Source organism: Camellia sinensis, chromosome 14 (assembly GCF_055761805.1).
Source record: "Camellia sinensis isolate YWXY chromosome 14, ASM5576180v1, whole genome shotgun sequence".
NCBI classification, from domain to species: domain Eukaryota; kingdom Viridiplantae; phylum Streptophyta; class Magnoliopsida; order Ericales; family Theaceae; genus Camellia; species Camellia sinensis.
Window position 1 is genome coordinate 89086346 of NC_138974.1, and position 27954 is coordinate 89114299.

General features: G+C 40.0%; 1 protein-coding gene across 1 annotated transcript; it reads right to left on the reverse strand.

Moving 5' to 3' along the window:
- Window positions 1-13736: 13736 nt before the first annotated feature.
- Window positions 13737-16082, reverse strand: LOC145807157 (uncharacterized). Its single transcript, XM_082905094.1, has 4 exons — window positions 15892-16082; window positions 14855-15807; window positions 14468-14758; window positions 13737-14125 (listed from the first exon to the last, which is right to left on the reverse strand). The coding sequence occupies exons 1-4, from the start codon at window positions 16080-16082 to the stop codon at window positions 13737-13739; spliced, it is 1824 nt and encodes a 607-aa protein (XP_082761220.1).
- Between the last annotated feature and the right edge of the window lie 11872 nt (window positions 16083-27954).

A 27954-nucleotide genomic window follows, 5' to 3' on the forward strand; every position in this document is an offset into this window, starting at 1 on the left:
AGTTCAGCCGATCGTTCTATGTTAAACATGGCTTGTATGCGTGCATGCCTTTCCTAGGCAAGATTTGGTTTGGCCCGCGTGCCATATCCATTGCCCCCCCCAGCATATTTATTACATTGTAGTGTAATTTTTGCATCTAGCATTAGGATCATAGTCCTTTCCCCAGCGGGTCGTCTCCCCACTTATGTCAATCCCACCCAATACTTGTTCTTGCGTCTGTCTACAATGCTCATAGTTCAGTTGACCGTTCTATGGTAGACAGACTTGTTACCTCCATCAATCTATTTGACATAGGTGTGGCTTCGAACCGCTCGTGATTGGATCGTGATTCAATTGCTTTGCATTTAGTTTGCATTGTTTCAATTACATTGCATCTTCATTTGCATTGTTTATACATTGTTTTGTATATATTGCATATCATTTTGCATCCATTTTGCATTGTCATGCATGTTGCTAACAATATTGTACCTGTTAAGTTTGTTTTCTTTGCAGGCACGATATTGTATGTACGGTTCATTTGAGGCTGGTGGAACCAGACGAACCGGACAGGTATTGTATCCTCCGAGTGAGACATATTGAGAATTGCATAATTCTCTTACATCCTTTCTGCATTGTAGTGTAGTTTGGTGTGTGCTAGCTTAAAACTGTCGCATGTCTGCTTCATTACAGCTTTCTTTGCATGATCATAAGTTATGCTCGGCTTCGTACATTGTCTTGCATTTTGCCCCTGCCTCCGAGCGCATACCTTGTTTGTCTTGCATGTTTGTCTAAGTCTTCGGCCTCGTCAAAAATGGGTCGTCTCCGGGCTTTGACATTCACTCCCGTCATTGTTATGACTTTCGAGTTCTGTCAAAGAGGGGCAACTGTAGACACCCCATTTTTGACCGTCCTCAAGACTTGGACGTCACCGTTTGAACACTCGGTGATTATCCATGTTCGTGTTCGTTTGGAGTTCCCGGAGGTCTCGGCTACGCGCCTTGCCTCAGGATCTCCGAACTCGACTGTTTTGTGTTTGGTTTGACACCAAACACTTGTGTTTTGCCTTCGAGAGGCAGGGTAGGGTTTGTAGACCATCCCCACCCACCACCGGCAGTGGCTAGAGGCCACCGGCTGGTTTTTGCTGCCACCGGCAATATAGTTTGCCGGTCGGCACTATTTGTTGCCGGTCAGCACTTTTTAGTGCCGGTCGGCACTCTGTTTGGCCAAGATGGCATTTTTTGCCGGCCGGTTACTGTACGGTTGCTTTTTGAGATATTTTTAGGCAGCTGTATTGCAGTGACTTTCCCTCCATACACGTGTATGGAGGGATCTCCCTCTATTGTAGCTTGTCTTGTAAGCTTTACAAGACATAAGGCATATATAGAGAGAGACTCTCTCTTGGCTTGAGAGGTTAGAGAGTTAAGATATTTGGAGGGTTTAGACAGCCATTGTTAGGGTTTGAGTTCTAGGGTTAGGGTTAGATACACATCCTATCTCTCTTTCTCTCCCTTTTGTGCTCTAGGTGTTTTGTGCCTTACTATTGCACATAAACACCTAGTGTTTCACCTTCCTTTCATTACTGAGGTTCTAAGGGACTGATTTTGTAGTTTTGGTGTTGGATTCAAGCCAAAGAAGGCCATTGGAGCACCATTGTTGAAGGGGTCATCAAGGGTAAGAAACTAACACCTTTATTCCCCATTTTTGCACCTTATTTCTACCTATCTTAAATTCGTTTTTGAGCTTGGTGTATAATACAAAAAAGTTCTGTTTTTAGACCCTCTTGATTGTTTATTAAGGGTGTTTTGTGGTTTGGGTAAGTTTGAACACCCTTAGGCCTTGAAAGGCCTCATTTTGTGCCATTTTGAGCTAACTCCGGGATTTTGGTGTTGAGGTCTCTTCACCACTGAAATCTTGAGGGATTTCAGTGGTGAAGATGATGCTTTGAAGTCCCAAGAAGGAGAGGGCCACCCCCTCTCCTTGTTATCCTTGAAAAGGGCATGTTTTGGCCTCTTGAGAGAGCATTATGTTAGAGGGTGTATTGACCATGACTCGGCTGTTTTTTATGCTTAATATGTCATGTTATGCCTCTTTTTTTACTTGGTTTTGGTACTCCATGCATGCTTAGCATAGTTGCCTTGTAATGCCATGTTTATGCCTTAATGTGCCTTAGGTTGTTAGCCTTTGTTGGAGCATGTTTTAGGCTTAGTCTTGTGAAGATTATGTGCTTATTTTGCCATGTTTTAGGTCTGTCCATAAGTGTTTAGGTCGATTTTGGCATGCATCATATAGCCCCTTTGCATTGTGGCTTGTTGGCCCTAAGTGTGTGCATGTATGGCATGACATCTTTGCATTAATTTGGTGATTTGGGACCATCTTACATGTTATTTCAGTCCCATTTTCATGCTTGTGTGACTGCCTTGCATGCCTCTTTAATGCCTCATAAGATTGTCATCTCATGCTCCATGTTTTGGTGATTATGCATGCCTTTGTTTTTGAGTCATTTGGATGCCATCTAAGTGATCCTTAGGCCTTGTATTAATGTCCTAAAACTCTGTTTTTGGTCAATAAGCTCATGCCATGTTTGGTCTTGCTTAGTGTAGTCCAATGCTCCATTGGTTTTGCTTTGAGTACTTAGGCCATTTGTTGCATGCTTGGCTTGATTCATTGCTTGGTTTGGCACCATTTTATAGCATGTTTTTTAGAGCTTATGTTGCATGCTAATTAGTCCATGATTCCCCCTTTCAAATGTATTTGAGGGTTGTTCAATTTGTGCTTAAGTGTTGGCCTTCGATTAGGTGCATGTGTGCATGTATTTGGTCCCTCATATTATGGCATTTTGGCCACTGTTTTGGGCCTTATTAGAGCTGCCTAATTCATGTTTAAGTCCATCTTTGCATCCATTTGCATGCCCCCATGTTTGCTTGTATGCTTGCATAAGTTGGTTGCCATGCCATGTTGCATCCTTAGCTTGCATGCTTAGGTTGCATTGCATCTTGCATGCATGCCTTGTTCCTTGAATTGGTGATAGGAATTGGGCCTTGTTTGCTTAATTGGTTTGCATTTCATTTGACATGAATGTTGCATACTTGATCCTTTGGGCCATCATGCATGGAAATGCGTGATTGGTGGTCCGAGAATCGAGGCACATGCCCCTTTGAGTCATTACCGTGATAAGGGACATGAGTGGTGCATACATGCCTTGAATTGTGCTGCCATGCTTTGCCTTGCCCTCTGTTGCTGTCATTTGCAGATCCTGCAGGAACATTCTGCCGACCGGCAGTGTAAGTTGCCGACCGGCAATATTTTCACTGCCGACAGCTTCATTTTGTGCCGGTGGCCATACCACACTGCCGGTGGCAATTTCATTCAGCCGGTGGCACTCCCCAATGTCCAAGGATGCAGTCCTGAGGTTTTGGCAGCCTCCAGAGGAGCACAGGAAAGAAAACAGAGGCAGCTCATGCATGGCGGCGCGTTTCCCGAGGCGATTTACTGCTTTCTCAGTTTTATTTAATTTGTTAATTAAATTAATTAATTTGTAATATTTAATTAGCTTGCGTAGTTAATTAATTTTTATTATTTATTCGGTCCCTCCGAGTGAGGGCAAATCTGTAATAAGTGTGGGTGAGTGTGTGTATGTCTTCCAATCCCCACTTCTTTCTTCCCTTTTACTTACCTGCTTTGATGGTTAGTATTAGGGCATGTTTAATTTAGCATACCTTATGCTATGCATGCGTGCATTCATGCATTTGTATTGCATGCATTAGGCTCGGTACATCACGCTAACTGTATCTGTATTTCAATTCCAAAATTGAATACGTGCATCAATTGATCGCATTTCATATGCTATGCTTAGGTTAGCCGAGCCTGTCTAGATTGCATCCTGTATGCGTTGCATTAGACATTTAAACATGGACTTGGATCATGCATGTTTGCTAACAAGTTTACTGTTTTGGCACGGAGTACGATGTAAGTATTTCCGCTTTAGCATGTCGCATGAGTGTGAATGTTGCCATGATAGCATGCTTAACATGTGGCTAGATGCTTATGTGTTATAAACTGCTTGAATGCCTGTGGGTGGAGGTTGGATTGCTTGAGTTGGGAAAACTCGTTGAAATCCGTATTTTAGCCTACTTGCGAGTAGCAAATTCCAAAGTGCCTTTCAAAACAAACGGATATGCAATGCTTATTCCCAAATTAGGCAATCTAGTCTATACTTGTTTGTTGCGCGCACAACATAGTAATTCTAGGCCAATAATTGGTTTAAGAACGCATAAGGTTTTCAAAATCAGATATCACGGTTAGTAGAGGCCGGTCTTCGGACCGGGCGAAAGGGGGTGCTCATAGCTGACCTTCCCCGATCGTACCCAAGCTCCCGAGCCGAGACAACTCCGGTGATGACGGACGTGTGGCCTTCGGCACCGAGTCAGGGTTTCCTAAATTTCCCCATTAAAAAATATTTAGGTGGCGACTCTGTATCTGGCAAAGCAGTCCATGTTTGGCACTACTTTTTCAAAAATCTGTTTCTCAAAACGATTTGCCAGATTTGGACTCTTTGGTTCAGGTTTAGAACCGTAACACAAATCGAGAGTCCGAACTGTAGCACGGGGGACGTCTACAGTAAGGAGCGGTAGTTTGATGAATTATTCCATGTTCTTTACAAAATTCACCAAAAGGTGATTCATATTTACCACCTCTATCACTTCTAATTTTTTTAATTTTCTTACCAAGTTGATTTTCAACTTCATTCTTATATTGAATGAAAGTTTCCAAAGCTTCATCCTTGGTTCGAATTAAATAAACATAACTATATCTAGTATAGTCATCTATGAAAGTGATAAAATATTTTTTCCCACCTCTGGTTTGAATTGATTTAAAATCACAAATGTCACTATGAATTAATTCAAGTGGTTTCGTACTTCTTTCAATTAAATGAAAGGGTGTTTTAGTTAATTTTTCCTCAACACAAATTTCACATTTAGGATTTAAATAAATGTCAAATTTAGGTAAACATTCCATACTAATTAATCTACGCAAAGATCTATTATTAACATGTCCTAGTCTACCATGCCATAAATTTGAAGACTCAAGCAAGTAAGAAGAAGATGTATTATTATTAATAACAGAATGGACAACAGTCATTACATTTAGTTTGAAAAGGCCATCAGACATTTAACATTTTCCTACATACATCCTGTTTTTGGTAAGTACAAACTTGTCACTTTAAAAAACTAGCCTAAATCCATTTTTACTCAACAAAGATTCGGAAATAAGATTCTTGCGAATTTCTGGTACATGCATCACATTGTTGAGAATGAGTTCCTTTCCAAATGTCATCTTCAGAATAATCTTTCCTTGTCCTTCAACTTTAGAAGTCGAGGAGTTGCCCATGAAAAGTTGTTCGTCGTTGTCTACCACAGAATAAGATGTGAACATTTCATTGTCGGCACAGATGTGGCGAGTAGCACCACTGTCTACCCACCATTCTTTAGGATTTTTGTCAAGGTTTGCCTCAGAAACAACTGCAGAAAGATTTACGTCACTTACACCATTGGAAATTTTGTCCACTTCGGTCATATAGGCTTGAGCGGGCTTCTTGTTTGATTTTCCTTTGCCTTTGCACTTGCTACGGCAATCTTTAGCCCGATGTCTCTCTTTGTCACAAATGTAACATTTGCCATTGAACATATACTTTTTAGTTTCCCCTCCTTTAGAGCCTTGTGCGAAACTTTCTCAAAAAAACTTTCGTTTCTTTGCTTTTGGAGCGTTTCTTTGCTTTTGGAGCATGTTCCACCACATTTGCCTTAGACTCCATGAAATGTTTACCAGCCCGCTTCTCAGAATTGCGGTTGTCCTCCTCAATCCTGAAACACACAATCAAGCCCTCCAAGGTCATTTCTTTACGCTTGTGTTTGAGGTAGTTCTTAAATTCCTTCCAGCCTTATGCTAATTTTTCAATTAAGGCAGCAACTTGGAAGGATTCACTGAGAGACATGCCTTCTACATGAATGTCATGCAGAATGAGTTCGAGATCTTGAACTTGGCTAATCACAGTCTTAGAATCAACCATCACAATGTCCAGAAATTTGCCTACTATGAATTTCTTCGAGCCAACATCTTCTATTTTGTATTTTTTCTCCAAAGACTCCCAAAGTTGCTTTGTCATATTGATAGGATCGTAGACGTTGTATAATGTGTTGTCAAGTCTGTTAAAGATGTAGTTCCGGTAAATGAAATCAGCATATTTCCAGGCATCGACCGTAGCAACTACTTGCCGGACAGTTTCATCCTCTTTTAGAGCAAGAGCATCCTTACGGAGAAACCATGCCAGGTTGAGAGTAGTAAGATAGAACAGCATTTTCTGCTGCCATCTTTAAAATCTGTTTCCTAAGAACTTCTCTGGCTTTTCACCATGATTGATTGGAATAGTCACAACAGGAGGAGGGGTTAGAGCAGTTGCAACCACCATGCCAGTACTTGTTTGAGCATTAGTTTCAGTAGCCATGAATTCTAAATTATAAAACAAAATATAATTAGAATTTTATACTACACAGAAAATTTAAACCATAAACATAGAATTTTAATTCTGTAAAAATAAAAGAAATAAGAATTGTAACTTTTATTTCCAATTAATGTGAAAATAAAATTTTATTTAAACAAATTAATTCTACACAGAAAAATATTTCTGTAACACTTCAAAAATTAAAATACTGAAAACAGAATCTTAATTAATGAAAACTGAGAAATTATTTCTGAAAACCAAATTTAATTTATGATCAGCTTCACAAATAAATATTATGAATTGTTAATGACTACTAGTATATTATTACAACTAGTTGGCATTACGATTTTTTTTCAAATAGTATATTACTACTATTTGTTTTTCCAACCAGAATATTATTTTGTATAAACACAGAAAAAAAATTGCAAGAAGAAGAAAGGAAACAAATGAAAAATTCTGTATAAACAGAATAATTCGATTATGTCTTAAGATTATTTGAACAATCTTTTATGTAAAATAAATAACTTGAAACCAAATCAAACAAATAAAAATAAATTACTTACAGAATTTATTTACCGAAACAACTTAACAATAAAACGATCAAGTCGAGCGTGTGACACTCTGTCCTTAAGATAGATTTGCCCCGCTTCAGTGCTTATAGATAAATGACGTCTATCTCCCAGGATACAATGATCTTTACACAAATTGTAGTAGCACTCCAAACAATTTGTACGGTGAACAAACCTGTATTCTATACTCTCAGAATTTTTCTAAAATTATATGAAGAATATATATGCAAAAGAGCAAAATCTAGAAAGCAACAAACGAATTTTTTGGGTCTCTTGACTACTAGAAATGGCCTGGTATTTATAGAGCCAAACAGGTCTAAATTTCAAACCGAACAGATACTGTTTGAAATGAACAGGTGCGGAAACAGTTTTGAACCGATAACTGCTGGCAGTTTGAATCTGTCCAAATCACGAACCCGAAAATGATGTCAACTTCCCATTCACTCATAAATGGTTTTGAAGAACCGTCTTCACCGTGTGACTTGCCATGCGGTAAGGAACATGTCACCTTTTTGAACCCACCCCAAAAGACGTATGGGATCCACTCAAATTTGGGCTCACAGTTGGCCCAAAATAAGCCTATAAAATCATATTTTTCCAGCATATATATATATATATATAGAAAGAGGGAAAGGAAGAGAAAATAGATAAGATAAGTGTCTTACCGTCGAACTAGTTTCACCACCGAAGAGATGAGGGTGCGTTCACCTCTCATAGCAAGATCCTCTTTCTATTTTGTGTAGGTCAACATAGTCGTAAAGCTTTGAAGAACCTCGAAAGGGCTTCGGGACCGCTGTGTTTGCCTCTCGATCACTACCACTATTTAGTTGATCATAGAACCTTGAAAAAAAAGGGTTTGATTCGGCTATTTAGTTAATTAGCCGTAAACAAGAACAACGGTTTGAAGAACCCTTTCCCCTTCCAACCAATTTTTGAACCCTCCCTCTTCTCCCTCTATTTCTTCTATGTTGCTTTATGATTAAAACCCAGTAGAACCAAAGAGCCAATGTATTTTGATAATAATAAAAAATATATATATATATTTTTTGGTAAATGGTGCCAGATTATTTTATTTTGGCGCCTTATTTTTTCAATCATACCATTCACGACATAAATGGTGAGCCGTGAAAAGTGACATATTTTTAACGACTGGCATATGTATGTCGTATATAATTGATGTATTAAAGGCATGCCATATGTATGTCGCAAAAAGTTTCATTATTTATAGCTAACATTGTAAGCTATAAAAAAATCATCGTTATTAGCATTAACATCCTACGCAATAGACACGCAATGGTTAAGATATTATTTACGACATTCAAAAAAAGAAAGTCGTAAAAGTGAAAAACTATGGCTTGCATTTATAGTATGTCATTGATGTGATGCCGTAAAAAATCAATTTTGTTGTAGTGAACTTATGTGCTAGGCCTGGTTTGAACCATCATATAAATAGCTTACATCATTATCTTTCTTTTTATTACTTGTTATTTGTTTTTCCTTGCATAATTATCATTCTAGTAGTCTCAAACCGGGTCTGGGTTCCATGTTGAGTGTATTAGTTGCATGTTAGGTTATATTTACTTCAAGTTTTGCATGTAAGACGCTTGAGTGGGTATCCGGATAAGCTCTCTTTATCCTTTATAGCATATGTATGTCCTTGTTTGCATTGTTTTTCAATAATCCAAGTCTAAATGCTTTTCTTGTAAAATTGTTTGTTTCGGTTGACTTTATGAATATTATTTATTTTAGTTTATGTTTAAGGCCATGGATTATTAAAAATCCATTTTTTTCATTGAAAACCTCCTATTTTATAGAAAATATGACTTTAGTCATTTAAACTAAAATAAATTATATTTATTTTATTCAAATAACCGAATCTTTAGGGTTAGTAAAGGTTTTAAGCTTAAAAATGGATTGTATGAAATAATTAACCACTAAAATTATAAAATAGAGAGTAAATAAAGGTGTAGACACCCCATATTGACCGGCCCTAAGACATGGGCGCTTTCTTTTGATTACCCAATGATGAAAACAAGAGAGCGTTTTTCACAAAATCCTCAATAAGAAAACTTAGAATTTGAGCCCTGTTTCCAACGCTAAACAACCATAAATTACCTTTCCAAGGGCATATTCTGACCTCACGATTGCATCCAGAATGGTTCGTTTAGTTAGGACCAACCTTCGCTGCACTTCCGGGGGCCTCACTGAAAATTCTCCTGAAATCTGGGTTACAGCACAATTATTTGAAAGTTTTGGGCCAAATTGTAATTTTCAAAACTCAGGGAATATTCTGTTATGTGAGGGAATATTTTGTTAAGTCAGGGAATATTCGATCCATATGCAGAATATTCTGTCAATGCTAAATGGGACGCTGACGTGGTGGTCTTGTTGATGTGGCATGACTGGATTGGTCCTTGCTGATGACGTGGCGCTGACTTGTCTTTACCCAAAAAAATTGAATTTAAGGAAAGCTTGGAAGGGGGTCTGAACCCCCAACCTACCACTCAATACCCAACACCTTAACCACTCTGCCAAAGCTTTGCCTTGTATTATAGTTCCTCTCAAATAATATTTGACCATTTTAAACCAGCAGGCAAAGTATTTTTGCATTTTTTTTTCTTATGTGTGGGACACTCCTCTACCCCATTTGCCAACCCATATTGTCACACCCCGAACCCGCCCCTAAAAGTTCGAGCATGACCTATACAGACATGGGCATTAAACCTGATATACACAATATAGGGGGCCTGAACGGGAGTATTTAATATCGAGGAACAATATCAAAACATATCCATTGAGCTACTATTGACATACCAGGATCACGCACATCATAACAGGAATATAACATACAGAAACACGTATTTGAGCAACGGTTACATACATACGTTCATGCAGGCCTAGCCCTAAGAATGGGCGTATTACAAAAATATTAATTACAGACAACCCAAGACAGGTAGTTAGACTACAAGTTAAAACTTGACAAAAGTCTACAAAAATGGGACGGATCCACTGAAGTGCCTGAATATATGGGGTTGACAAAAGTAAACGAGCTTCAAGAGTTAAGACTGGCTCCCAGGTTGATTACCTACAGAAACAGATAAATGCGGAGTGAGCGAAGCTCAGTGAATAATAATAACAAGATAATTCAATGCGTAATTTAAGTCATAACTCATAACCATGCGTATGTGACTACAGAGCTCATAAGGTTAGTCCAATGCTATGTTACTTTCAGAACGGCCTTAGGCTCGGAAATAACAGAACGACCCTTGGCCCAGAAATAACATAATGGCCCTCGGCCCAGAAATAACAGAATGGCCATCGGCCTAGAATGCTTCAGTTGTACACGAATTCCTTTCACATTTACATTCACATCGCGTTTCAGTCAAGATTATGTAATGTAGGAACTTACGGAAAACATACGGAAAACAAAACATTGATAACGGGAAGCATTAACGGAAAATGAATACATATTCCTTGCACTATTACTCACTGTGTGGTGGCGAAACGCGACTTCCTCCTAAAGTGTGCCCTACACACACATAGAACTCGCAAGTTAGTTCAAAGTCTTCTTACATTCGCATTTCAGTCGTTAACTTCCAGTAAATAAAGGAACACTGCAACAATTTCAAATATTAATTTCACACATCCCAAAGGGTCAAACCGGTCAAAAGGAGCAAACCATGTTTTCCAACATGGGCCGCACGTGCGGCTGTGAGCCCCGTACGTGCGGCAGTGATGCCCGCACGTGCTTTTTAAGCAGTGTTCACGCCCAAAATTTGCCCCATTTCCCGCACGTGCGGCAATGATCCCCGCACGTGCGGCGAATCTGCAAAAATCCTGTCCGAAATTCTTCAAAAATCCAACTTTTTGGTGGCATCAACAAGGTTTAAAATGGATCTTTAAATGCTTAAAATATGGTTCAAATATCATGTGATTCAAGAGATGGAACATATGTTAATCTCAACACATATTTATCAAAGTGCAAATCAAATCTTGTCCCTTGTATTTCATAAGCATAACATAATCATGGAGAATTGTATAACATAAACATGGAGACTTGTATACACTAAGATCATCCAAGTCCATAATTGTGCATGATCATGTGGAGATAAGGAATAGAATGAAATTAACCACTAAATCAAACTAACATCAACACAAACTCTCAATTTATTCCATACACATCCCATGAATCCTCCATATCAAAGACAATTCTACTCACCAACCATCTCTATCCAAGACAATACCTAAATTTACATACCTTGAGGGTTAAAGCTTCAAATTCTCCACCTCCTTGTCACTCTTCTTTACCCTACCTCTCAACTCCCTCTCTAACCCAAGCTTTTCTCAAGTCAAAGTGTTGTTTAGGGACATGATACATAATACATAAAGATATATATATATATATATATATATAAGATGTGGATAAGGATAAAATTGAATCAGTTTACACATTCCGAATTGAAATTTCACCAACATGCTTAATATTACCTAAAAATTATGCTGAGCTCAAAAATAACATCAATTTCAGATTATCATGCCTCTAAGGCTCTCAATTTCTGTTCTGGACGTTTTAATGGTAACAGATACCTTTCTTATCCAACAGATAAAATCTCAAACCTTTCTCATTAAGCATTTCAATGCACAAAATAAGTGACTTAAACATGTCAGAAACGCATGCAAGGGTCAGGTTATTACACTCTCCCCCCCTTAAATAAGTTTGGTCCCTCAAACTTGTTTTACCTCAGGACGAAAACAGATGCGGATACTGGTGTTGCATATCCTCCTCTTTTTCCCAAGTTGCTTCGGTTCCGTAATGTTTTTGCCATTCGACTTTTACCATTGGAATCTCTCGATTTCGTAATTGCTTCACTTGTCGGTCCAGAATTCGAATTGGTGTCTCTTCATAAGTTAACTTGTCATCTAACGCAATCTGTTGATAATCTATTACATGTGACGGGTCCGGAAGGTATCCTCGGAGCATAGAGACATGGAACACGTTATGGACTTGGCTCATATTTGGCGGAAGGGCAACTCGATAAGCTACCGGATCCACTCTCTCCAGAATCTGAAAGGGAGGTGTTAACTTACTCCTTTTCCCGAATCTCAGATGCGCTTTCATTGGGGTGACTATTACGAACACATGACTACCCACGTCGAATTCCAAATCCCTTTGTCGGTTATCCGCGTAACTCTTCTGTCTGCTTTGGGCCATTTTTAATCTTTCTTGGATACGTTGGACCTTTTCAGTTGTCAACTGCACAATTTTAAGCCCTAGCAATGCTCTATCTCCAACTTCAGTCCAACACACGGGGGAACGACACAGTCTTCCATATAAAGCTTCATAAGGGGCCATTTCAATACTCGAATGATAACTATTGTTGTATGCAAATTCTACCAACGGTAAGTGGGTTTCCCAACTTTCTTGAAAATCCAACACACACATACGGAGCATATCTTCCAACGTTTGTATCGTTCTCTCGGACTGACCGTCGGTCTGAGGGTGGAAGGCTGTGCTAAATTTGAGTTCTGTACCCATAGCTTCTTGCAGACTTTGCCAGAATCTTGAAACAAACTTTGGATCCCTATCTGACACAATTGAGACCGGAACGCCATGAAGCCTGACAATTTCATTCACATAAAGTACTGCGAGTTTATCTGCATTATATTGAGTCTTCACTAGTAGGAGCAGACTTAGTTAATCGGTCCACAATCACCCATATAGAATTCATACCCCGAGGAGTCCGTGGTAACCCCACAACAAAATCCATAGTCAAGTGTTCCCACTTCCATTCCGGAATTGGAAGGGGTTGCAACAGCCCCGCTGGTCTCTAGTGTTCTGCCTTTACTTGCTGACACTATAGACATTTAGAAACGAACTCGGCAATTTCCTTTTTCATACCTGGCCACCAAAAATTTTGCTTCAAATCTCGGTACATTTTGGTGATTCCCGGATGCATCGCAAACTTCGAAGCATGAGCTTCTTCCATCAATTTTCGTTTAAGCTCCAACACATTGGGAATACATATTTGGTTTTGAAATTTGAGTACTGAATCCACTAAGCTGAACCCCGGTTTTGGTTTTGTCCCTAACTCATCACGTATCTTTCTTAGAGTTTCATCCTCCATTTGATGTACCTTAATTTCTTCGAGTAAGGTTGGTCGAGCCATTACTGCTGCTATTACGGCCTGCTGTCCACGTATCAGAAAATCCACATTCATCTTGTCCAAGTCAGTCACCAATTCCTTTTGCTCCGTAAATAGGTTTGCCAAACCTCCCATATTTTCCCGACTAAGTGCATCTGCGACTGTGTTGGCTTTACCAGGATGGTAATGAATCTGCAAATCATAGTCTTTAATCAACTCTAACCACCGCCGTTGTCGCATATTCAACTCCTTCTGAGTAAAAAGGTACTTGAGACTTTTGTGATCGGTATAGACTTCGCAAGTAGTGCCATACAGATAAGGCCGCCATATCTTCAAAGCAAAAACTACTACTGCAAGCTCAAGATCATGTGTGGGATAATTCTTCTCATGGGGTTTAAGTTGACGTGAAGCATAAGCAATAACCCTTCCACTTTGCATAAGCACACACCCTAATCCTTTATGGGACGTATCACTGTAAATCACAAATTCTTCGGTACCAGACGGTATGGCCAGAACTGGAGTTGTAGTTAATTTTGTTTTCAATTCCTAGAAAGTAGCTTCCCGTTCTTTTGTCCATTCAAATACAACTCCCTTTCGAGTTAGTTGTGTAAACGGCACAGCGATTTTAGAGAAATCTTGAACAAATCGCCTGTAATAACCGGCTAACCCCATAAAACTACGCACTTTAGTCACATTGGTAGGAGTTGGCCAATTCACAATCGCCTCAATTTTGTGTGGATCGACAGAGACTCCGTCTTTTGTTATCACATGCCCCAGAAATGCTACCTCATGTAGCCAGAATTCACATTTCTTTAACTTTGCATACAGTTTCTTTTCTCGGAGTGTTTGAAGGATTACGCGGAGATGGTTCTCGTGAGCTTCTGCACTCCTCGAGTAAATAAGGATATCATCAATAAAGACCACCACAAACTCATCTAAATAAGGCTTAAAGACTCAGTTCATCAGATCCATAAATGTTGCTGGTGCGTTAGTGACTCCAAAGGGCATAACCAGAAATTCGTAATGGTTGTATCGAGTTCGAAAAGCTGTTTTCTCTACATCATCAACTTTAACTTTCAGTTGGTGGTATCCAGACCGTAAATCAATTTTCGAGAAGACTTGTGCCCCTTGGAGCTGGTCAAACAGATCATCGATCCGTGGCAGTGGGTACTTATTCTTGATTGTTACCTTGTTGAGTTCCCTGTAGTCGATACATAATCGGAGTGTTCCGTCTTTCTTCTTTACAAACAGAACCGGTGCACCTCAAGGAGACACACTCGGACAGATAAATCCCCTATCAAGCAAATCTTGTAACTGAATCTTTAATTCTTTCATTTCAACTGGTGACATCCTATACGGAGTCTTAGAAATAGGTTGAGTTCCCGGCGCCACTTCAATTGTAAACTCAATCTCACGGTCTATTAACTGCCCCGGCAATTCTTCTGGAAAAACATCCGGAAATTCACAAACGACCGGAATCAGATCAGTACTTCCATACATCACTTTCCCTTCCAAAACACTGCATAAGAACCCCTGACACCCTTTCTGAATTAGTTTACATGCCTTTGCTGCAGAAATCAAATATGGTGGTGAAGTCACTTCCTATCCTTGAAAAATAGATTCTAGTTGTCCCGGAGGGTGGAAACTGATTTGCTTGTTCAAACAGTCTATAGTTGCAACATTTTCACTCAACCAGTCCATGTCCAGGATAACGTCAAAATAGGTCAAGTCAAGGGGTAACAGATTGGCATATACCCGAACATCTCCAATTTGGAGTTCACAAGCAAAATACACAGAAGCACAGATCATAGAGTCTCCCAAAGGTGAAGACACAAATAACACATATGACAAATTTTTCTCAGATTTATCTAGATTTTGCGCAAATAATTTTGATACAAAAGAATGAGTAGAGCCAGAATCAAACAGTACATGAGCAGAATAACCATGAACCATAAATGTACCTGACACCACTGTCTCAGCATTTTGCACATCTCCGGGAACTAGTACAAATACTTTACCTTGCCTTGTAGTGTCTTTGTTGTTAGCAGGTTTTGTAGCTGACTTAGTATTGGAATTGGGTGCAGACCCTACTGAACTTGTAACAACTTTGTTATTATTTTGTTGCTTCCCTTGAGGACAATCCCTTATCAAATGACCCATTTTGCCACATTTGAAACATGTGCCCGACAGTCGGTGACAAACCCCACGGTGCCTCCAACCACATTCTGGACATTCAGGGGCTGACTCTTGAGTAGGAGTGGTTGTGCTGGAGATCCCTAAATTTTGCTTCTCAGATGGCGGAATAGTTGTTCCCTTTGACCATTGAGTATTTTTCCTTTTCCCTTTCCATTCAGAAATTCGGTTCTGAGTCGCGAGGTTTCCTTCTGCTATAACGGCCCTCTCCAACACATCAACATAAGTGGGTAACTTCAGCATGTTGACCTTATCCAGTATAGCACTCCGTAGTCCCCCTTCAAATTTGCGCGCCTTCTTGTAATCAGTGTCTACCATGTGAGGGGTAAACCGTGCTAGTTCTGCAAATTGAGCTTCATATTCAGCAACGGTCTTGTTCCCTTGTCGAAGAGTCTCAAATTCGGTCACCTTCTTGTCTCGTATACTTTGGGGAAAGTACTTATCATAAAATAACTCCAAAAATCTGTCCTATGCTAGTCCCGGGTAAGTAGTTCTTGTAAGCATCCACCATCTTCGTGCCTCGTCCTCCAAAGTGAAAGCAGCTAGTTGAACTTTTTGGGCTTCGGTGCAAGGGAAAACTTCGAATAATTTCTCTATGCCCAACACCCATGCCTCGGCTTTTATTGGTTCTATCCCTCCTTTGAATGACTGCGGTTTCATCTTTTTGAACTCCTTTGTAAGGGTCTTCAGCATGGACATCTTGTACTACTGGTGGAGGTACCGGTGGTGGTGGCGGTTGCTATTGTGGCTGTTGTTGTTGTTGTTGTTGTTGTTGCCGTAGAGTTTTTGCCATTTCCATAATCATTCTTTCCATCCGGTCCAACCTTGCAGAAATAGCATCCTCCGGGTCTTCTGCTCTGGTTCTCACCATAATCCACACAACAATCAATTATATACCATAGACATAATTCAAACATGTTAGCATTAGCAAAGTACGCTTAACGTTGCTATCGATCTTTCATGTATTTCCAAAATATCATGCATGATGCTTAAATCCTTTCTAGACACCCTAAAGCTCAATGGTTCTATGTGTGAGATAATAACTCGTGCTCTAATACCACTTGTCACACCCCGAACCCGCCCCTAAAAGTTCGGGCATGACCTATACAGACATGGGCATTAAACCTGATATACATAATATATGGGGCCTGAACGGAAGCATTGAATATCGAGGAACAATATCAAAACATATCCATTGAGCTACTATTGACATACCAGGATCACGCACATCATAGCAGGAATATAACATACAAAAACACGTATCCGAGCATCGGTTACATACATACGTTCATGCAGGCCTAGCCCTAAGAACGGGCGTATAACAAAAATATTAATTACAGACAACCCAAGACAGGTAGTTAGACTACAAGTTAAAACTTGACAAAAGTCTGCAAAAATGGGACGGATCCACTTAAGTGCCTGAACATATGGGGTTGACAAAAGTAAGCGAGCTTCAGGAGTTAAGACTGACTCCCGGGTTGATTACCTACAGAAACAGATAAATGCGGAGTGAGCGAAGCTCAGTGAATAATAATAACAAGATAATTCAATGCATAATTTAAGTCATAACTCATAACCATGCGTATGTGACTGCAGAGCTCATAAGGTTAGTCCAATGCTATGTTACTTTCAGAACATCCTTAGGCCCGGAAATAACAGAACGGCCCTTGGCCCAGAAATAACAGAATGGCCCTTGGCCCAGAAATAACATAATGGCCCTCGGCCCAGAAATAACATAATGGCCCTCGGCCCAGAAATAACAGAATGGCCATCGGCCCAGAAATAACATAATGGCCTTCAGCCCAGAATGCTTCAGTTGTACACGAATTCCTTTTACATTTACATTCACATCGCATTTCAGTCAAGACTATGTAATGTAGGAACTTACGGAAAGCATACGGAAAACAAAACATTGATAACGGTAAGCATTAACAGAAAATGAATACATATTCCTTGCACTATTACTCACTGTGTGGTGGCGGAACGCGACTTCCTCTTGGAGTGTGCCCTACACACACATAGAACTCACAAGTTAGTTCAAAGTCTTCTTACATTCACATTTCAGTCGTTAACTTCCAGTAAATAAAGGAACACTGCAACAATTTCAAATATTAATTTCACACATCCCAAAGGGTCAAACAAGTCAAAAGGAGCAAACCATGTTTTTCAACATGGGTCGCACATGCTGCTGTGAGCCCCGCATGTGCGGCAGTGATGCCCGCACGTGCTTTTTAAGCAGTGTTCACGCCCAAAATTTGCCCCATTTCCCGCACGTGCGGCAGTGATCCCCGCACGTGCGGCGAATCTACAAAAAACCTGTTCTAAATTCTTAAAAAATCCAACCTTTTGGTGGCATCAACAAGGTTTAAAATGGATCTTTAAATGCTTAAAATATGGTTCAAATATCATGTGATTCAAGAGGTGGAACATATGTTAATCTCAACACATATTTATCAAAGTGCAAATCAAATCTTGTCCCTTGTATTTCATAAGCATAACATAATCATGGAGAATTGTATAACATAAACATGGAGACTTGTATACACTAAGATCATCCAAGTCCATAATTGTGCATGATCATGTAGAGATAAGGAATATAATGAAATTAACCACTAAATCAAACTAACATCAACACAAACTCTCAATTTATTCCTTACACATCCCATGAATCCTCCATATCAAAGACAATTCTACTCACCAACCATCCCTATCCAAGACAATACCTAAATTTACATACCTTGAGGGTTAAAGCTTCAAATTCTCCACCTCCTTTGTCACTCTTCTTCACCCTACCTCTCAACTCCCTCTCTAACCCAAGCTTTTCTCAAGTCAAAGTGTTGTTTAGGGACATGATACATAATACATAATACATAAAGATATATATATATATATATGTATGTATATATAAGATATGGATAAGGACAAAATTGAATCAGTTTACACATTCCGAATTGGAATTTCACCAACATGCTTAATATTATCTAAAAATTATGCTTAGCTCAAAAATAACATCAATTTCAGATTATCATGCCTCTAAGGCTCTCAATTTCTGTTCTGGACGTTTTAATGGTAACAGATACCTTTCTTATCCAACAGATAAAATCTCAAACGTTTCTCATTAAGTATTTCAATGCACAAAATAAGTGACTTAAACATGTCAGAAACACATGCGAGGGTCGGGTTATTACACATATATCACCAAATACATACCTAATCATCCCCATTGTCAAAAAGAGGTTTTGTTTGCATCCATAAAGGAGTATCCCATTCAACTACTTTGAAAATTCACCCTTCCTATCACATTCTTGTTTCCCACCTTGTCTCCCACCTTCTTTTTTATCTTCACTCTCCCTCATTGCCTATATAGAATGATCATATTGTAAGAGAGAGGGAACACCATGAAATTGAAGAAAAACAAGTGAGAAAAGAGTGAAAAAAAAGAGAAAATTTGAGTTTTTAAGCTAAAAATACACCTATCTTCCACATATACCCCATACCTTCCATACAAACTGAAATTCCATCTTTTCTACATCCAAAACTCCTCCAAAAATTCTGAAATACTTGAATTTCATTAGCTTTGATCAAGAGGAAGAGTGGGTGTTGGTAAAAGTAAGCAAAAACAAGAGAGATAATAATTTTTCTTCACATACACCTCCAAGCCATCATTTTAGCAAGGACTCCAAGCTTTCAAATTGAGGATTGAGAACACACTTCCTAAACTTGAGGGCGATCAAGAGGAAGTTTGGAAATCAGGAAGTTCAATCTTTCTTTAGAAGGTTTCGCTAGGCTTAGTTGGCCGACCGATTAGCTTCTTTGGGACAACATGGCATTGTCTTCCGAGGTTAACCAACTTCTGGTGGTTTCCAAGGCACACGAAACTTTTTTTTTCTTTCATTTATTTTATTTTGAGTGTATTGTGAGGTTTTTATTTTGTTGTAATATTCTCCTCACCCCTCTCTAATTTGGTTTGTAATTATTCTTTCAAGTGTTGTAATAATTACCCGCCCCGCTTCTTTCTATACCGTTCTTTTACTTGCTTTCTTTATTTGTGAATACGCATCATATTTTATCTTTTATTATATATCCATGCTTTGCATATTTGTTTCATGCATCTCTATTTGGCTAATTTTGCATTTGTGGATTTAATAAATTCCTATGTAATTATGTGTGCTACCTCATGTTCTTGAGATGATTCACATGTCATATCTTAGAAGCCGAATCTTTAGTTGCATCTCATGAGTGAATTGCATTAGGATTTTGTATATAAGATTATGCATATTTTACTAACTTTGTTTTGTAGCTTGTTCCTGGGACGTCAAACATGTAAGTTTTTATGCTTTAGCATCCCGTTTGTATGTGTTTTTCTTACTATGTTTAGCATTCTACCATGAGGCTATTTGCTTATGTGATATAACTCTATGAATGCCAGTGGATGGAGGTTGTGTTGCTTAATTTGGAATGATGTTGATTTTCATGTTTGTAAACTCAATTTATTTGGGTTGTACATATTCAAAATTCTTCCAAAACTACATGAAATCAAGTTGTTCCAAAGTGGGTGACATAATCTATACTTGTATGCTTCATATAGTAATTTGTTTTTAGGATTTATTAAATAATCGAAATATGAACATATAAAGTAAATAAAATTCATTTCATGGTTTAGTAAAGGCTGATCTTTTGATCGGATGGGTGGGGGTGCTCAATTAATGACCTTCTTCTCTCATACCTAAGGTTTCGAACCATGACAACTTTGGTTATGACGAACAGTGGCCTTGGCACAAGTCATGGGTTTCCTAATTTCCCAAAAATATTAGGTGGCGACTCTGAGATCTGATGACGCAGTCCATTTCTAACAAAAAGGTTTTGCAATAAAACGGATTTTCTAAAAGTTTCCAAATCTGGACTCTTATCTGTGTTTCACATTGCACTAATGAGACTAGATCAAAGAGATCGAGGGTCTGAACTGTTTAACACGCATGGGTACCCCCCGGGCATGTTATAGTTTCTGGCGACTCTGCTGGGGATTTTATGAAACCTTGATTCGAATTCCATGATATGACTTTTATTTTCAATTATATGTTTATTGCATTGCATGCATTGGTGCACTTAAAGTTCTTGTGTTGTCCAGATACTGGTGTGGGAGCACAGGCACACTTTTTGTGACACTACACCTATCTCTACGTTACTTTGGAGGCCTTGTGTTATAATCTTTTGAGATCTGAAGGTTCTCAGACTTTAAAGAGAGGCTATTTTGACTCTTCTGATTTCCTAATATCTTCATTGGTTATGACCCAAAGAACTCTTTGGTAACGTCACCTTGACTTCAACCCTTAGAGTAGAGCTAACCTTGTGCATATAATGAGCTATAGTACCTTCCAAAATTAAGACAGGATGCTCTCCCATTTCTACGATGTATGATGCCGCTTGTTTGAATAATGAAACCCTAGATCATTTCAAAGTTAGGACAAGGTAACCCTAGCCCCCATAGGGGTGTTTGTTCTCTTTCCTGCTATGTGTTATGTGTAATGTATGGGAATTATCAGATTCAGATGAGTGGTTCAGTCATTTCAATTTGTGGGGTTGCGTTCAGTTTTTCAACATGAGTTAGCAGTAATCAGTTGAGCTAGGATGCTAATGAAATTTTGATTGGGGGTCCCGTTTTGTTTCAGCAAGGTAGTCGAGAACTATAGTCTCCGAAAGGTTTGATATCCCCCAAGTTCTCTAGACTCGCGTTGGTAGACTTTGCAAAAGTGCAGATTTGGTTCAAGGTCAGCCAGTGTTAGTTTCTTTGCTACCGGTTACACGAAGAAGAGCAAAAGCTTCATCAACTGTCCAGAATACCCCATTACTCAACCACCTCCGATGACTCATCCAGCTCCACCTCCACCTCCACCAGCTGACGAGTTTCCCGAACTTAACTCACCAGAAGATCTAAGGGTTCCTGCACAAGCTTCATGAGGATCATTTCTCCTTCCACAACCAGTGGGAGGGCTCTTTTCCTCTGAAGCACCTCAGTCTGACTCTACTATGTTGAAGCTAGCCAAGTTGGAAAAACTTTTCAGAAAGGCACAAGGAGTCAATTCAATCCCAGACATCGAAGACGGGTACACTGAGATAGCAGTGAAGTTGCCAGAATGGTTCAAAATACCACACATTGATAGGTTTGATGGCCCCGGTGACCCAATGGTGCATATCCGCCTGTTCTCTGATGTCTTAAAGCCTATGGGTTTGGCTCGTCCGCAAAAGCTCTCTTTGTTCGAACAAACTTTGTCAGGAGTGGCTGCCATCTGGTATGCTAAGTTAGAGGACTTGGTAAAACAAAGTTGGGAAGAGCTAGCCGAGGCCTTTATCACCCAGTATGCTTATAACACCCAGATTGAAGTGACTACTCGAGAATTAGAGGCCACCTATCAAGAGCCCAATGAAAGTTTCGTGGCCTTCATCACCAGATGGAGGGCAAAAGTAGCAATGATGACCAACAGACCACTCGAAAAAGACCAAATTTGTATGATAGTCAGAAATCTGCATGGAAAGATGTTACAAAAAATGATAGTCCTTCCGCTCTTCACTTTTAATGACTCACATGAAATAGGGGTCCAGATAGAGGATGCTATCAAACAAAGAATCATTGTGGATGATAAGGAACCTGTTTGGAAGGCTTTTGGTCATAGTTCCAATGCTACTACTAGTAGTAGTACAATTATAAGACCTTCTGAGGTCAATTCAATCACTACCACCACCGCCAAAATGGCCGACCTATTTGCCAATGCTAGTCCACAAACAACCAACTCAACCCGAACCATGGCTAGAACCTTTAACCCTCTCTACATGTCCCCGGCCAAAGCTATGAAAATCTTGATAGAAAGAGGGTATGTCAAGCCTTTGGACCCCCAACCTCTTCTCGATCCTCTCCCAGCCAAACACGACCCTATCAAATACTGTGTCTTTCATCAACAACCCCGACATGACACTGACCACTGTTTTCACCTTCGCCATGAGTTCCAAGACCTCATTCATAATAAGATCATAGCTCCCCCACAACCACTAAAACCCAACATCACTACCAACCCGTTGCCACCCCATGACAAAAATCGACCACCTCCTCGCCTCAACCATATCCATACACTCTCATCCACCTTTAACCCTAGTATATACATCACACTTGTCCATCTACCCAAATCCGAGGTATGCATTCCAGAAAGCATTGATTTATGTATGATGGATGCACCTCTAACCCAGCCAAAGCCAAAACAAACCATAGTGGTGGTGGTATTGCAAACTGAGGAAGAAAAGACCGTATCAAGATAAGGATCCAAAGAAGACATAACCGAAGTACCAGTGATTGAGACTAGAAAACTGTTGGAAGAAGGATATGATCCCAACAAATACATAGTACCTATTGGCCAGTTGAAACCGAAAGTTATCCTACCCGACTCATGTACCGTCAATGTCGTTAAAGAAGATATGCTTGAACAGGGATTAGATGGCTTGGCCAATCTAGAAGAAGACTTGGACAATCTCAAATTCTTTGAGGAATTGGATTTGGGGAATGTGCAGATCGGCTGGTGAGATCCAAGAAGTTCCAATGCTACTCACAGCTGGGCAAGAGATGATGAAGGTTTTGATGGGGAAACTATGGGGAAAAAGGATGAACCAAAAACTGACACCGAAAAGTTTGTAAACAGTGGCAACGAAAAGGGTTCCAAGAGAGAAGAAGAATCAGAAAGTCTGCCGGAGTATAACGTGGGAATGATTCATGTAAAGCCTAACAACTGTCTTTCGGTTAACGAAGGAGAATGGTGGGATGATAGCGATCTATAGCTCGCTCACACCGATAATGAATGGGGTAGTACTTTGCCTGATGAGACTTGGTATTCCGAAGAAATTAATCACCTAACTAGGAGTGGGCATTACTTTAAACCTCCACAACTAGACCAAGGCGAGTCCTCAGGCAAAAATACAGACATTGATAAAGAGAAAGAGAAAGAAGTAGAAGAAGACCTTGTTTAAAACAACTAAAAAAGATCCAAGCAAACATCTCCATCTGGGGACTTCTCATGGCTTCCCGAGAACATAGATAGGCAATGTTGTCAATGTTGAGCAAGGCTAAGCTGTCAATTGACACCACTCTTGAGCAATTAGTGTCATTAATCACCTCGAGAGAAACCACCCCAGCAATAACTTTTGCTAACAAAGAGCTTCTAATAGAATGATCAGAACATAATAAGCCTCTGTACGTTTCACTGGAATGCAGAAAGAAATGGATCCCAATTGTTCTGATTGACACCGGATCAGCCATCAATGTCTGCCCTACACGCACTGCTTATGCAATCGGGCTAAAGCTGGCAGATTTCACGCCCACTACTCAATTGATCCGAGCCTATGATAATACTAGTCAAGAAGTGATGGGGACAATCAAAGTACAAATAATAATGGGTCCATCTGAGCACAAAGCTGAATTTCATGTCATGGATGTTCCCGCAACATTCAACTTGCTATTGGGAAGGCCCCGACTTCATCAGATGAAAGCTGTATCATCCGCACTACATCAATTGGTAAAGTACCCATACGGCAGAGGAATTGCATTGTCTTTGGAAATTCATCCATTCATCCTCCCCCAGAAGTCACAACACCACTACTAGAAATACAGCATGGGGAAGAGGATGTGTTCCTATCATGTTTTACATTGGCAGAGGCCCAGCTAGTTCAAACGCTCATGGCAAAAGACGAAGGTGTATACGTCAGTGCCCAATCAATCTATTTCATGAGTAAACTAGGTCACATTCTAGGGATGGGATTGGGACAAAGTGGCAGGAAACGTATTACTACAACCAGTGAAGTACCTCATAACCTACATGCATTCGAACTAGGGTATGCACCCACGACTGATGACTGAAAAAGGAAAACTAAAGAGATCAGGGAAAGGATCAAGGCCAAGAGAACCAGGCAGCAATTTGAGTTGGTTCATAAGCCGATTCGTGGGACCTTAAACAGACGCTTTGTCCGCCAAAGAGAAGACTTCTCATTTTGTGGTTTTCCTGAGCCCTGGTTTGATCAAGTGGAGAAGAAGAGATACCCTGGGTTTGAGAACTTCTTCGATCATCAGCTCTCCGATAGTGGCAAGGAGTGGGTAGATCCTAGCATCAACATCGGACAAGACAGAGAAGTCAGCTCAGAAAGCAGCACAAAGGAAGTCCTAGGTCTAACACTGGCTAATTTACTGACAGAATCGCATACTGGCACTGAACCAATGAATTTGGGGGATATGACCATTGCCATGATCGGGGAAGAGGTACTTGCTGACTGCTCAAGCTTCATCATAGATGCAGTGAATGGCTCACAAATAAATTGGCATTTTGAAAAGAGTTGTATTGGGAATTCTAAATTGGCTGTTGAGTCTGAGTCTGGTGGGCCTGTGGGGTTGGAGGCAAATTTAAGTTTGCCTAAAATGTCTGAGTCTTCTTTTTCTTTCTCTTTTGAGTCTAATGCAACTTGTGAGCCCGAGGCTTTGAATGAAGATGTGATTTTCGCTTACTTTTCTGTGCCCATAGTTCATAACATTGACCAGAATTTTCAAGATCTTAATAAAAACGAAGAGGAAGAAATTCCTCGAGCTTTGAAAAAATTATTCGACTGGAAGGAAGAAAGGCGTGCTAAGCCATTAGTGGATGAAATTGTTTCTATTAATGTGGATACTGAAAAAGATCCTCGCTTGATCCAAATTGGTTCTACATTGTCTTCAGAGGAACGTGAACAATTAGTTGCTTCTTTTAAAGGAATTCAAAGATGTTTTTGCATGGTCCTACGAAGACATACCAGGAATTGACCTAAGATTGTACAGCATAGGATCCCTCTCGACCCTGAGGCCCAACCTGTCAAACAGAAGCTTCGCAGAATTCATCCAGATTGGGCCTTGAAAATTAAAGAAAAGGTTACCAAGCAAATCAATGCTGGGTTTTTACTCGTATCAAAATATTCTACTTCGTTAGCCAATATTGTGCCAGTTCTGAAGAAAAATAGCAGAATCTGAGTTTGTTCTGGGATTTGAATAAGGCTAGTCCGAAGGATGATTTCCCGTTGCCACATATTGACGAATTGGTAGACTTCACTGTAGGGCATGCCTTACTGTCATTCATGGATGATTTTTCAGGGTATAACCAAATCCTTATGGCTCTAGAGGACAGAGAAAAAACAGCATTTACCACACTATAGGGGACATACTGCTACAGGGTTATGCCATTCGGTTTGAAGAATGCCGAGGCCACTTATCAGAGAGCTGCTACCACTCTTTTGCATGATATGATCTACAAGGAAGTTAAGGTGTATGTAGATGACACGATTGTCAAGTCCAAAGATCAAGAAAGCCATTACACTGCATTGAAGAAATTCTTCGAGAGAATTAGGGAATACAGGCTAAGGCTGAATCCACAGAAATGCACCTTGGGGTAACTGCGGGCAAGATGTTGGGATTTCTGATCACACAATGGGGAATCAAAGTTGATCCATCTAAAATTAAGGCCATCTTAGAAATTCTGCCACCAATGACTGAAAAGGAAGTGCACGGTTTTCTAGGAAAGGTGCAATTTTTAAGGAGGTTTATTTTAAAGCTAACCTTGACTTGTGAACCACTATTTGGTCTCTTAAAGAAAGGGAAGAAGTTCCAATGGGATAATCGATGTCAGTTTGCGTTCGAGCAAGTCAAGCAATATTTGCAGAATCTACCTGTGTTATCACCGCCTGAGCCAGGGAACCCGCTGATCCTGTACTTATCAGTGACCGAATCAACTATAGGATGTATGCTTGCACAAGAGTCGGATGAGAAAGTGGAGAAGGCCATCTACTACTTAAGTAAAAAGATGCTTGAATATGAGACCCGTTATACTCCTTTGGAAAAAGCTTGCTTAGCTTTGGTATGGCCACCAGAAAGTTGAGACACTACCTGTTAGCTCACTCAGTAATTCTGGTTTCACAATTAGACCCAATCAAATATCTCTTTGAGAAACCAGTACTTACCAGTAGGCTAGCTCATTGGTTGCTTTCACCTTCCGAATTTGACCTTAAGTATGTCACTCGCAAATCTGTCAAAGGAAGGGCCGTAGCAGAATTTTTGGCTGATCACCCAATTGAAAGAGGAGAAGATATGGAGTACTCATTTCCAGATAAAGTGGTCATGCAGACGGAAGAAGACACTTGGAAGTTGTACTTTGATAGAGCGTCCAATCAATTTGGCTATGGGATAGGCGTGTTGCTCATAGCGCCGGATGATTCCCATATCCCCTTAGCTTTCAAACTCCGATTCAGGGTATCTAACAACCAAGCAGAGTATGAGGCGTGCATTGCCGGATTGGAAGCAGCCCTAGAACTAAGGGCAATAAGGTTGGATGTGATCAAGGATTCGAACTTGGTCGCCCCTCAAGCCAACAAAGATTGGAAAGTTAAGGTGGAAAAAATGAAAGTCTACCACTAGACCTTGGACATATTGATCCCGAGGTTCAAAAAATTGACTTTTACACACCTGGTAAGAGAGAACAACCGATTTGCTGATGCATTGGCAACCCTGAAATCAATGATAGATGTACCGATCGAGATCAAGATGCGCCCAATCCTTATAGAACAAAGGTATGCCCCCGCGTATGAAATGATAGTCACAACGAAAGAAGTTCAAGATGAAAACCCTTGGTACTTTGATATTTGGAATTTTTGGAAAGTGGTACATACCCACAAGAGGCAAACACCAAAGACAAAAGGGGGATACGACGTCTGGCCGCTCAGTTCATCATTTGTGGAGATAAGTTATACAAGAGAGGGCATATGGGAATGCACAAGCTGTGTGTAGAGGAAGAAGAGGCAAAGCGTATCATGGAAGCCATACATGGAGGAAAGTGCGGAGCCCATATGAACGGTATAATGCTAGCCAGAAAAATCCTTAGACAAGGGTACTACTGGTTAACTATGGAGAATGATTGTATCAACTTTGTTAGGCGATGCCACAAATGTCAAATCCACGCTAATCGCATGAACATCCCACCATCAAAACTCTACAACATGACTTCGCCTTAGCCTTTCTCAGTCTGGGGCATAGATGTCATCGAGGCGGTCACACCGAAGGGTTCAAATGGGTATCAATTCATCTTGGTTGCCATTGATTATTTTACCAAGTGGGTTAAAGCACAGTCGTATTCAGTGTTGAAAGCATCACACGTAGCCAAATTCATCAGGAACAACCACAAGTCATCAACTTATATGCCACAAACCAATGGAGCCATTGAAGCTGCAAATAAGAACATCAAGACCATTCTATGTAAGACGGTAGAAACTTATAGAGATTGGCCAGATAAGTTGCCTTTTGCACTTTGAGGATATAGGACATCAATCCGAACGTCTACCGGGGCAACCCCTTACTCTTTGGTATATGGAATGGAGGTTGTTTTGCCGATTGAGTTAGAAGTGCCTTCATTAAGGATTATGGCTGAATGTCAAATAACAGAAGCTGATTGGCAGCAGAACTGATGCTATTTGATGAGCGAAGATTGAAGGCATTATACCACATTTAGGGGTATCAACACAGGAT

What these genes read in the sequence shown, in the direction of transcription:
- LOC145807157 (XM_082905094.1), bottom strand. Translation starts at nt 16,082, where the DNA reads ATGTCCATGCTGAAGACCCTTACAAAGGAGTTCAAAAAGATGAAACCG. An exon ending in GAGGACGAGGCACGAAGATG is followed by an intron (nt 15,808 to 15,891) that starts GTGGATGCTTAC and finishes CTTTCCCCAAAG; the next exon opens with TATACGAGACAAGAAGGTGA. An exon ending in TAGGGGATTTATCTGTCCGA is followed by an intron (nt 14,126 to 14,467) that starts GTGTGTCTCCTT and finishes AGCCTTATTTAG; the next exon opens with ATGAGTTTGTGGTGGTCTTT.